General features: G+C 39.2%; 1 protein-coding gene across 19 annotated transcripts in view; it reads right to left on the bottom strand.

Annotated features, from left to right (window-relative positions):
• LOC129187979 (obscurin-like protein 1) overlaps positions 1 to 11,922 on the bottom strand; it is a 44,859-nt gene that overhangs the window by 32,889 nt on the left and 48 nt on the right. For 18 of the 19 annotated variants that reach the window (XR_008572499.1, XM_054787866.1, XM_054787872.1 and 15 more), the window contains exons 1-4: positions 11,269 to 11,566; positions 3,936 to 5,043; positions 1,930 to 2,199; positions 53 to 313 (exon numbers count right to left, since the gene is read on the bottom strand). Coding sequence is in view for 18 of the 19 variants with exons in the window: in XM_054787866.1 (XP_054643841.1) it covers positions 53 to 313; positions 1,930 to 2,199; positions 3,936 to 4,950 (1,546 nt within the window). In the remaining variant the exon portion in view is untranslated. Of the gene's footprint in view, positions 1 to 52; positions 314 to 1,929; positions 2,200 to 3,935; positions 5,044 to 11,268; positions 11,567 to 11,922 lie in introns of those variants that run through there. The other variant, XM_054787867.1, reaches the window with a different exon arrangement.

Here is an 11,922-nt window from a genome sequence, read left to right as displayed (position 1 = left end):
GAAAATAATCACAATATTGTGGCTATTAATATACCAATATATTGCATTGTACCTTTAACTCTTAGCTGAGAGGAAGTTTTGGATCTGCCAACAAAAAAAGTCACGTAACCGGAGTCTTGGGGCATTGTATTGACAAAAACCAGAATATGAGTTCGACCAAAGGATTTCAGGATGGTCTGATGCGTTTCACGCAGCTCAACACCATCTTTGTACCAGTGTATATCCATCTCTTCTTTCTCCACCTCAACGCAAAAAGCAGCGTTTTCCCCTTCCAGGACATCAACTTTCCTTGGAAGCTTACGCATAATTGGACCTAAGAAGACACAGTTTGAATATAACACACACAAAACACACTGGGATCTAATGCAGCAACCTTATACACTAAAGAAACAAATGATGCAGTTGGTTGAAAAAGTCCTGCACAATATAGAGTACATACAGTTCTGGTCAGAAGTTTACAGAAAGTCATCATGGGCTTGAACGCTTTATTCATTTTGGGTCCTTTTCCAGGACAGAATAATTGTCAAATGGATGATTTTTTCAAAAATAGGAACTCACTACACGATTTTGAATTTATTTTCCACTTTCTCTCAGTTACACAGGGTCATAACATCGCTTTTGGATGTTGCAGACTCTTTTCTTAAATGGTTAGTTTGGAAATAATAAACTGAAAACACAGGAACCATCTTACGATACACTGCTGCAATGTTTCCCACTATGAACACTCGGCACACAACTGAAGGAGAGATTCATATTAATATACTTTTGTAAATACCTTTCCTTTTCCATATTTTGACATCAACACTGTTGTGTTTTTGTACCAAAAGGTACAAAAAGTAGGGAGTTATTTTCGGTGGAGTCTTACATGGGTTTTTTTCTGTAAAGTATTTAAATTAGGGTAGAACTTTGCCTTTTGTATGACGGTGGAGTAGATTTTGGCTTTGAAAAGCTGGGTGACCACTGAAATACAGTCAAACCTCGGGTTTCGTATGTTTTTTGGTAAAATTTTTTTATAACATTTTTTGCATACTGTCTCAGTTTTCATTCAGTATTACACTTCAGTACTGCACTTCAAAGTGGTCAGTTTGCCCTGCACTGTGGCTTCTGAAAATGAGTGCCCAAACAAAGCACCCTACACGTTGCTGACTCTCTGTCCGTGCATTTTTTATTGAGTGCGACTGCTATATAACCCGGCATGGGTCCAAAGAAAATTGCGAGTGTCAGCAATATGATAAGGAAAGGGAGAAACACTACTGAATTCAATCTTGCCAGGATGTTCGGAAAGTCCGCATCAACAATAAGTTCCATCCATTGTCATTTATATTTTGCATTATTTTCTGCATGTAAAACTACAGTTCTCTATGAAATAAATTTCTTTAAATATTTATAGGTGTCTGAAATGGATTTACCTTATTTTCTATGGGAAAAAATGCCTCGGTTTTCTTACGTTTCATACGTATCTTTTGAAACGAATTAATAACGAAAACCAAGATTCCACAGTATAGTATCATTAAACTGGGTTAGAAACTATTGGAGAGCAGACACTCCTTACTGGAAACAAGAACTTCCCATGTCAGTGGCTTTTTTCTTGATCAGTATTGTTTCTGTGTTTTCAGTCAAAATAAGGAAAAGAAACTGAAACAAGCCAGCAAAAATTCAAGAAAATTCGAGAAACCGAAGTTCTACAGAGAACATAGGACACTGTTTTTAACTATGTCATGTAACACTGTAAAAATATTATTATGGAGGGAATAATCTAAAAGACAATAGCCACGTTAATGTTGCCCATGAAGGCTCTCAACCAGAGGGTGCAGGATAACATTTAAGGAGCATATAGACTAGTGTATTTTAATAAAGAGTAGTTATTGTAAAGTCATATAATATGTGGTGTTAAGGATTCTTTTCATATCCACTTTTCTTATGGTTTACCTTTCACTGCTACCTCAGCAATGCTTCTTCCACCATCAGGCATCTCACAAAGATAAATTCCGTCATCATCTACTCCGATGTCACGGATAGTTAGTCGGCGTTTTGTTCCCCACTCCTCCATTCCATATTTGGCTCCTGGCTGTAGTCGTCTATCTTCCAGATACCATGTGATTGGAACAGAGTCTTCGGGAACTTCACACTCAAGAACAGCCAAGTCCTGCTCCCATACTTCAAGATCAATGAGAGGCTGTTTGAACCGCACAGGGGGCTCTGGCACAGTGAAGGAAGAAAAACACTACTTTGTTTAAACCTTTGTTTACCCTTTCCTTTTGGGTTTTTTCTTACAGCTATTAAATTTTATCTGTAATAATGTCCTAATGTCCCACCAGACTTACTATATGACAAATGTAAATGGGACAGTTCATTCCTGTGTAACAAAGAAGATTTGCATAATTATGAGACAAGGATGAGGAATGGGAGATCATAAACACATTGGGGGTGTTAGATAGGAAATAAAGTGTCCGTAACTGACACCATCAGTCTGTACCAGACAGTTGTAAACAAAAGAATGTGGACTGCACTTAGCCGTGATGCAAAGCCGCCTGATTACTTTCCTCACAAATGGCTTAACCCGACTAGTAAAATCTTAAATCATAAACAGCTACTATGATTCTTTTAAAGTTGATTTGGAATCAACCAATGTAATACTAATATCCATTAATAGAATAGAATGTGTTGCTTTGTTTTGCAATACATACTGCATACTGTACATACTGTATGTATACATATATATATATATATATATATATATCTGCAGTGACATGCGGTGATGTTCACGGCTGGTGAGGCACTGATTCCTTTGGAGTTTTTGAGTTTTTTCAAATGTTAATAGACGTTGCACATTTAAAAAAATAACAAGAAAGATAGACAATAATTCATTTTTGTTAAAAAACTTTGTTTTTGCATTTATTATTTTGTATAAACTAAAAACCATTTGTGGCATTACTTTTTTATTTCTTTATTTCTTTATTTCTTTTTTTTTATTTTATTTGTATATGAATTACATGAGCTCTATTCTTCTCCGGGAAAATCTTTGTTGTAAAAGTTTGATCACCTCCTGAGCTTGGATATATAATCCTCCGTCTTGACAGTCAAAATGTATTCATGCGTTCATATCTCTAATGCAATTCACTTGTTGTTGACACGAGCTGATGCTACTGTTTGTGTATTTCAATAAAGTTAAAAAAGCTTTTCTCTTCTCTGTAGAAGGACGGCAGAGACATGCATCTTCCAACTCACGCATTGCTGCATTACTGCAGCTCCTCAGTGTGTACATTTATTCGTATTTCATTGTATGATTAGCAAAAATAATAATGCCACATTTACATTAAAGACATTACATGGGCTGCAGAAAGTCATGGTGGAGAATAAATGTTTCTGCAAACATATTGACAACATGCAGAAGAAATTGACTTTCAATTTAGTGCGCTGAGTGCAGTGCACTCACCGGTATGTGATCAGGAAATGTGCAAATTTACTTGAGAAAATGTTAAAGCCGATGGGAATCATACAAAAAATACAATTATAACAGTTGGACAAATTTCATGATCCTACCGCCCCTGACCGCATGTCACTGTATCCCTGATACAGTTTTCAGCATGTGCTTTGAGTTTGGGCTTCTCAGTGCCATGTGAGAAATATGATCCCGTCTCATCCCTTTGTGATCGCATGCTCTCTCTCCCAGTGATTTCACAGGCTAAGTGACTTTCCAGACTTTATACTGCTGCTGGAGATTTAGCTCATAATCTCAGTGTACCTTCTTGGATACATTTCGCTGATAGCGTTCTAGCAAACAGAATGAAATCCTATCCAAGGACACATAACACCATACACACATTCCTCTGGCAAGATCTTTACAGACTGACAGCAGGTATATACAGTACTCACTTTCCAAATGTTGTGTAATATGTTTCAGTAAATAATATGTCAGAGTAATCTTGACTTACCCTTTACTGAGAGGTGTACAGCACTGAGGGTTTGGCCTGCTGTATTGGATGCAGCACAAACGTAGACTCCGTTATCCTTCTGCTTACAGTACAGGACCTTGAGTGTAAAGTATCCTTCTCTATCTTCATATAACAAATAACGCCTTCCAGAGAGTATCAATCTTCCATCCTTTCTCCAAATGATTTCAGGTTTGGGTTTTCCAGTCACAAAACAGCGGAATTTTGCATGTTTTCCCTCTGTCACTGCAAACATTTTTACTCTCGTCGACCTGGTCGTTGTTTCGTCTTTGTGTTGAGTGGACATCTGCCTACTGCTCCTCTGTTTTCCTTGATGAGCTTTTCTGTGGCCATTTGTGTAGCCATTCCGATTTCCATCGTCCTCATGTCCAGGGCCTGCATCAACAAGCAGTACAGCTCCTGCCAATGCTTCCCCAAATTCGTTCCTTGCCTTACATGTATATACACCACCATCTGGTGCACGAGTTTTAAAGATCTTGAGCTGGAACCATCCCCCATCCTGGTAACTCACACTGAAATGAGTGCTTTCAAATATTTCACTGAGTTTTCTGCCATCCTTCTCCCAGGTAACTTCGGGTCGTGGATTTCCCCAGAGTTTGCATGAGAAGACTGCATCTTCTCCACGTCCAGCACGAGTAGATAGGGGTTTGATAAGGAATCGTGGTTTATTCTCTTCTCTTAACTCCATTTCTTGTGCCTCACCCTCCACCTTCAGTGTGGCCGCTGCATATGTTTCACCAATGCCGTTTTTTGCTTTGCATATGTACTGCCCGCTATCCTCAATGGCAACAGCAGTTATGATCAGATTGTAAACATTTCCATCCTCGAAGACTCTGTATCGTCCTTGTGGGTCGATCTTTTCATTATTCCTCTCCCATATGACTGCAGGTCTTGGATCACCACCGATCTGACACTTTAGGACTGCATCAGCTCCACTCTGTACCAACACCGGTCTGGGATACGCCAGGAAGCGAGGTGCACCACCAAAAACATCCATTTTTGCTCCGTCAGCTGAGTTTCAATTGAAGCCGCTCAGGAGACGTAAACTATTCACTGGGCCAGAGCAGCCCCGATTCTTCAATGGAAATTTCTAAAAAGAAAAAAAATGTTAAACAGAGTAATTTAATATGAAACAGTACACACACACACACATCAATAGCTGCTTAAAAAATTTCACTACAGTGGCGCCCTGCAGAATCACAAATGTCAAACAGCCAGTCAAGCTATTTTAATGCGGCCCATCAACGCTTGGACATAACATCTTTTAAATACATTCAGTGCCACAAATACTATATTGACACACAATTTAACATGAGGTTGTAGGTTGAGGTAATTTTGATACCTGTATCAGACATTACCTTGTTGAAAAACATGAATCATTTCAAAATGTCCAAGAAAAGTCGAGGTTCAGAAAAGGCAGCGTTTTCCAATGAACAGGAAAGCTTCTAAGCAGTATACAGGAAATGTATTTCTGTTTTGTTACAAAATTGCATCTGTGCAAAGGAATTCAGTCTGTGTTGGTGCCTTGAAACCAAACATCTTGCAAAGATTGCCAAATTAGCCACCAAGAACAGCATCAGCAGTTTTGATTGGGAGGTGAATGATTGGAAGGTGTCAGCTGCCGCAGATTATCTGAACTTGATTGAATTAACAAAATTAAAGTAATTAGTAATCCCACACAGGCCAACTTTCTGCAATTATAAGGCGTCAGGGTTTCCCCTAGGATTTTTTGAAGCTGTGGTGTTGGGCTGCATTGTAAGGTGGGCCGCCGCTGCTGTCGTGCCACTGCTGTGTCGCTGTGGCAGCAAATTTTTGAAAAATATTTAAATTTACTGTCTGTAATAATGTCCATATTATGAGTAATTATATAAGGTCGTTTTCATAGGCAGGAACACGAAATGCATTAATTAACTTTAAATAACTTTCTCTAAGCCACATATGTCAAACTCGTGCCCTGGAGGGCCGAGACGCTGCAGGTTTTCTCTCCAACCAGTTTCTTCAGCAGGTGATTTAATTGATGAGCTCCTTCCCTCAAATTGAAGGTGTTGATCATTAAAATCACCTGCTTTAGTGACTGACTGGAAAGAAAACCTGCAGTGTCTCGGCCCTCCATGGCACGAGTTTGACACCCCTGCTCTAAGCCTTTTCTTCCTTTCCTTATCTGTCAAGTGCCAACAGGGCAGACAGTCGATTCCAGTGCATGAAAACGTAGTGAAACATTTTTATGATATTTGATATTGATATTTTATTTCAAACTACCGGAATTTTCGGTGTATAAGATGCACTGGTGTTTAGCCACACCTACTAAATTTAGAGAGAAAAAGGGATTTGTACATATGTAAGCCACAATGGACTATAAACCTCGTCCACGTCATAAAATGGCATATTATGGCATGCACAAGTCCGTGAGGACCATGTAGCTCTTTATTTGATAGAAGCCAATCATGAGCTACGAGAAACCTCACAACGATCTTATCAACACATCGGAAATTGCAGGAGGTCATCACTCAATATAAGTCTGACTCACGGTGTCATCTTAAAAAGAATGCTAAAATCATCACACAGCAACTTAACACTCAAAAGATAAATAACAAATATACAATAGAAGTACCAATACGAGTTTCAAATAAAAAACAACTGTGTTAACAGCTTCCCATCGATCCACAATAACAACACAATAACATCGATTATACATGTGGAAGACACATGGGTCAAAATTAGAGGTGCTGGCCTTCACCGAGCACATTAACTCAGTGGACAAAAACATCAAGTTCACACGTGAGGATGTCAAAGGCAATACGTTGGCTTTTTTTGGCTGTGGCATTCACATTGCAGACAACAGGGGCCTCCATGTTGGTGTTTACAGAAAACCCACACACAGTGACCAATGCCTAATTTTTGACTCACACCACCCACTGGAACACAAACTGGCATTATCGGAACCCTACAGCACAGAGCTGATAATGTTCCCACCATCCCACAGGCCAAAGAGAAAGAGCAAAAGCACCTGAGGGATGCCCTAAAGCCTGTGGTTACCCGAGCTCATTGTTTGTGCAAAGTGTATCTCGTTCCAGAAAGAACAAAAGCAAGGTGTATGAGGAAGAAAAGAGTAGCAGACACAAAATAACATTGTCATCCCTTACTGTATGTCTCAGGCCTATCTGAGAAACTCAGATGTTTTGTTTTTACCAAACACAACATACCAGTACACTTCAAACCTGCTAACACCTTGAGACAGAGGTTGGTACACCCCAAAGACAGGACACCCAATACCCAGAAGAACAATCTGGTGTATGCTGTGCAGTGCAGGAAGGAATGCACCAATTTTTACATCGGGGAAACCAAGCAACCAATGAGCAGGCGCATGGCACAACACAGACGGGCTAATTGTGCAGGTCAAGACTCTGCGGTCTACCTGTATCTCAAAGAGAAAGAGCACGCTTTTGAGGACAGAAATACACACATTCTGGACAGAGAAGAAAGATGGTTTGAAAGAGAAGTGAAGGAAGCCATCTACGTTTAGGTTGAGAAGGCATCTCTGAACAGAGGGGGGGGTCTATGACACCACCTCTCCCCCACATACAATGCTGTCCTTTCATCCCTTCCTAAAAGTGTCCGTCATATAGCCTCAAACAAATAAACAAGGCACATCCACCTTGGTTTCAGATGGGTCCATGACCATCATTACATCTGAATGGGATGCTAACGAAGGTGATACCACCCAAATGACCATCGCTGGCCAGCAGAGGCTCCACTCCATTGTATCCTAACAATTGTCATTTGACACCACTGAAGAGCCAAACATTCCTGTCTGGACCTGCCTCCTCCTTTAGAGATTTAATAGATTGGATCTTGCACCAAGCTCTCAGACGAGAGCTGTCCTATCTAGTCTGACCGGCGTGTGTCCCACCTAGTCTTTGAGCATGAACTGTTGAAGCATGCTCGGATGAGAGCTAAAACGTCTTCTAAGACAACCTGAACAGTCCAGTTGTGATGGATTGAATGCCCTGAGAATACAAATGACATGGAATGAATGAGATTATTCACAGGCACAACTAACAAACAAACAACACCATTGCTCAGCTTGAAGAAAGTCGGGGGGAAGGTTGACACTATCGCCAGACACTCAATATTTACTCAAAAATTTGAAGTCAAAAAGTATAGCAGCACACGGCACAATTTAGCACAAACACAGCACTAAAAAGACTATTGAACTAGAAGTATTTCCCATCAGCTTCAATCTACGAGCCACATACGATGTCTTGCCTACCTCCTCAAATCTCAACCAATGGTGTGGAGAAGATCCAACATTCCCCCTCTGTCCATCTCCAGCCAACCTGAAACACATTCTGGTTGGCTGCAAGACAAGCCTGTTACAAGGCCGCTACACCTGGCGACACAGCCATGTCCTCAAGCGCCTTGCAGCTACCCTGGAGACCAGATGCACAAAGATCAATGCCCTGCCTCCTCCAGCACTCCATTCAGCATCTGCAAGAGAGTTCATCAGAGAAGGTGCAACAAAAGCACACAACATTGGGTATCGGCCAGCACGTGACTGGAAGGACACCTGAACCAAAGGCTCTGTTTTCCATTTGAGATTGCTACAACAAACCTCAGACCAGACCTCATGCTCTGGTCCTCCACATTTCATAGAGTTTACATCATCGAGCTCACTGTTCCCTGGGAGGATGCTGTGTAGGAGGCCTCCGAACGCAAGACCCTCAAGCTGGCAACCGATGCTGAAAAACGAGGATGAAATGTTTGTCCTTCCAGCGGACAAACTTCCTTCCGTGGTCTCATCTATTACTTCTACTATATATTTTTCCCCGGTTGACGAATTTTGAAAGCTAAGCATGAACACACCGAGCAAGTGAGAACAGAAGGAGACAGAGAAGCCATGCTAACTGTTAAGGCAGGTTGAAGAATAAATGCTTAGTACACTTTACCACAGGGGTGTCCAAAGTGTGTTCAAGGTTTTTTATTATCACAGCACATTCTAAAATATAATTTAACAAGAAAATAAAAAAACAAAACCAGCAAAAACTGAAAAATGTACAGTAATGTTACAGTCAAATTAATATTAAAGTCAATTATTAAGAGAATTTATTTTTAATCCAACAAAAAAAAGTTGTAATTAAAAAAATGGGGGTTATTATGAGGAAAAGTAACAACATTTTATTAGAAAGAAGTTGAAAAATTAAAGAAAGATGTTTTTAAAAGTTGTAATATTATGAAAAACAAACAAAACAAAGCTGTAATTTTTGAAAAATTAAATAGGTTGCGGAAAAAGTTATAATGTTATAATGTTATGATAATAAAACAAATATTGTGGGAATAAAGTCATAATTATGAGAAGAAATTTTACAAGTAAACCCCCAACAACAGCAGAAATAAAAAAAAAAACTTGCAGTTTTATGAGAATAAACTCGCAATACTATGAGAAGAAATCATGTCATTTTAGTGTCAGAGATATTTAAAAACGTTATTTTTTAAAAGTTGTAATACTATGAAAAACAAACAAAACAATAAAGTTGTTTTGGGAAAATTAGGTTGGGGAAAAAGTTATATTATGGAAATAAAGTCATATTAGAAGGCTAAGAATATTTAAGATAAAAGTTGAAACATTTGGGGGAAAAAACAACAAAAAAGGGGAAAAAAAGAGTGAAAGACCAAAGTCCATACTAATAATGTGATTTTTTACCTTCATCACAAACCTGAGGTGTATTTTTTCTTCTTGAAATAACTTCTTAGCATATTGCTTTATAAAATATGACATGCATCCTTTCATTTTTCTGTATGTGGCCTTCGATGGCGCACCAGAAATTAATAATACCTTACCACATACATCAGCAGCCAAAGGAGGAGCGGAGCCTATGTAACCTGCAACCTGTTTTGAAATGGTTATATACATATATATATATATATATATATAATTTATATTATAATCTATATGCCAAAGAATATATTGTGATATATATTGTTATCACAAGAGAGCTGCAATGCACAGTCAGACCTCAGTTTATATAATTGGGCTTTCAATGAAAAATTTTGCTTTGGTTTTCATACCCTGTCTCGGTTATCGTACATAACAAAATTGCGCACAACAAAACTAGTCCGTTTGCCCTGTACTGTACTGTAAATAAGTTTGGTGAAGGTGCCACTCCATATTGCAATATGAATTTTAGGCCATATCGCCCATCCCTAAGTGGGTCAGAGTAAAATATGAGAAATTTGCAAGTGGACAAAAAATTTATCCCGCCAAATTTGATTAATAGTATGACAGCATACATGATATTAGTTGGTAATAATAACATATTACATGTTATTGGTTAGCTGACAGTATGTTTGTATTTGAGATAACGCAAACATCATTACAAAATTACAGTGATGTGCGTGTTTCAGCACAAAGCGGATGGTATGAATATTAGGGTTAATTGAATTAGAGCTGTCTGCATGACAGGAAAACACATGCCGCCCCATCGTGAGATGGTCCTTGGTCCAATTACAACAGCAGCCAGTACAGCTGGTGCTGTATTTCAGTGGGAAAGTGCTTAATATAGCTCAAACTAAATAAAGACCTGCAAGAGAGTATGTGTCAGGTATCACAAAGAAGGTTCTGAAATACGCGTGCTCACACAAACACAGCACGAATTCAGTCTGCCCACCCAAGAGACTTTACAGTCCAAAACATGCTGGGCCTGCATAATTCCTTTTGTTGTCAGAGTGGTTAGACAATTCCCTCTGTTATTAATATATGGTAAAAATGAATTTTGTTTCGGAATTCTCATTCATTTGTATTCTGCATACATGGTAGTTTGTAACTTTGAAACTGCATACCCAGTTAGACAATTTCTGACTTTCTGACTGATCTTTTTATGTAGGATGTGTGGAAGGCAATGTCTGAAGCCACATTCAAATTGTTTAATTGTGGCTTTTGGAGAAATAATTAAAAAATTCAAAGTACTGTCCCATCCAAATTTTGTTCTAAATATTTTTTCTGGTGACCGACTGGTCCATAATATTCCTTTCACTGCAGTCTGTAAATGGATTGCCTTGCCTTTAATCTTGGAAGTGAAACCTAGAGGATTATTACCAAGTCTAGTTTGAGTATTTTTTATATACTTGGGTGCAGATTAATACTAAAAGCCAGTGTTATGTTTGCAGTACAAAATGGCATACTGACATGATATGGACTTCAATATTCCCACTGGTGGTTTAAAGAGAGGAGATTAACCCCTGTGTTTACATGTCTGATTTAATTGAAATGACCTCTGCCCCCTGTGAATTTGTGCCGTGTACCCCTCAGATGACCTACCTCGCCTCAGTTGCCAACAATGATCGTCAGCATACATTCCGCAGTTGCAGTCAGTCTTTGAGTTAAGAAGCAATACCATTGGGACCCTGGACGCCGAATAATGTCCCAAGCCGACTTCAAATGCAGATACATGCTTTCTTCAAAGCTCCCTTGTTCTACTCCAGTACATTGTTGAAAGCTTTCTGTTTGGTTGAACCAAAGGTCAATTTCCTCAGTAGTCGCAGATTCCGAATGGTCCCCCTATCTCTGCGTCGTTCAGCCCTTAGACACCCCAAGTGTCATTGTTCGTGGAATACTGTTAAATGCTTTTGCAGCTGCTGCTGTCCCCTAAAAATACTGGCAGCCTCGATGACAGCAGGGAAGATAAGTACGGCACTTCCCCTCACTTCCCAGCAGGGGCTAAAGATAGTGGAGGTGACCAGTACATGGAAGACTGCTGAGCTTATGTGAAGGCGTGCATTAAAAATACAAGGAGACGAGAAAACTTCCGGTCTTTCACAATAATATTAGAATTGGGGGGGGGGAAATGTTTTTCCCAAATTAAATATTTTTTCCCAACTGACACAATAATAAAATAGTAGTGATGTCAACAAATATACAGGTGCAATATTGTGCAAAAGTTATTTGGTTTCAGAGGTTTTTGTGTTTTTGTGT

Source organism: Dunckerocampus dactyliophorus, chromosome 9 (assembly GCF_027744805.1).
Source record: "Dunckerocampus dactyliophorus isolate RoL2022-P2 chromosome 9, RoL_Ddac_1.1, whole genome shotgun sequence".
Taxonomy (NCBI): domain Eukaryota; kingdom Metazoa; phylum Chordata; class Actinopteri; order Syngnathiformes; family Syngnathidae; genus Dunckerocampus; species Dunckerocampus dactyliophorus.
The sequence above is the reverse complement of the archived record's forward strand: the minus strand, read 5'-3'. Positions and strand labels throughout refer to the sequence as shown.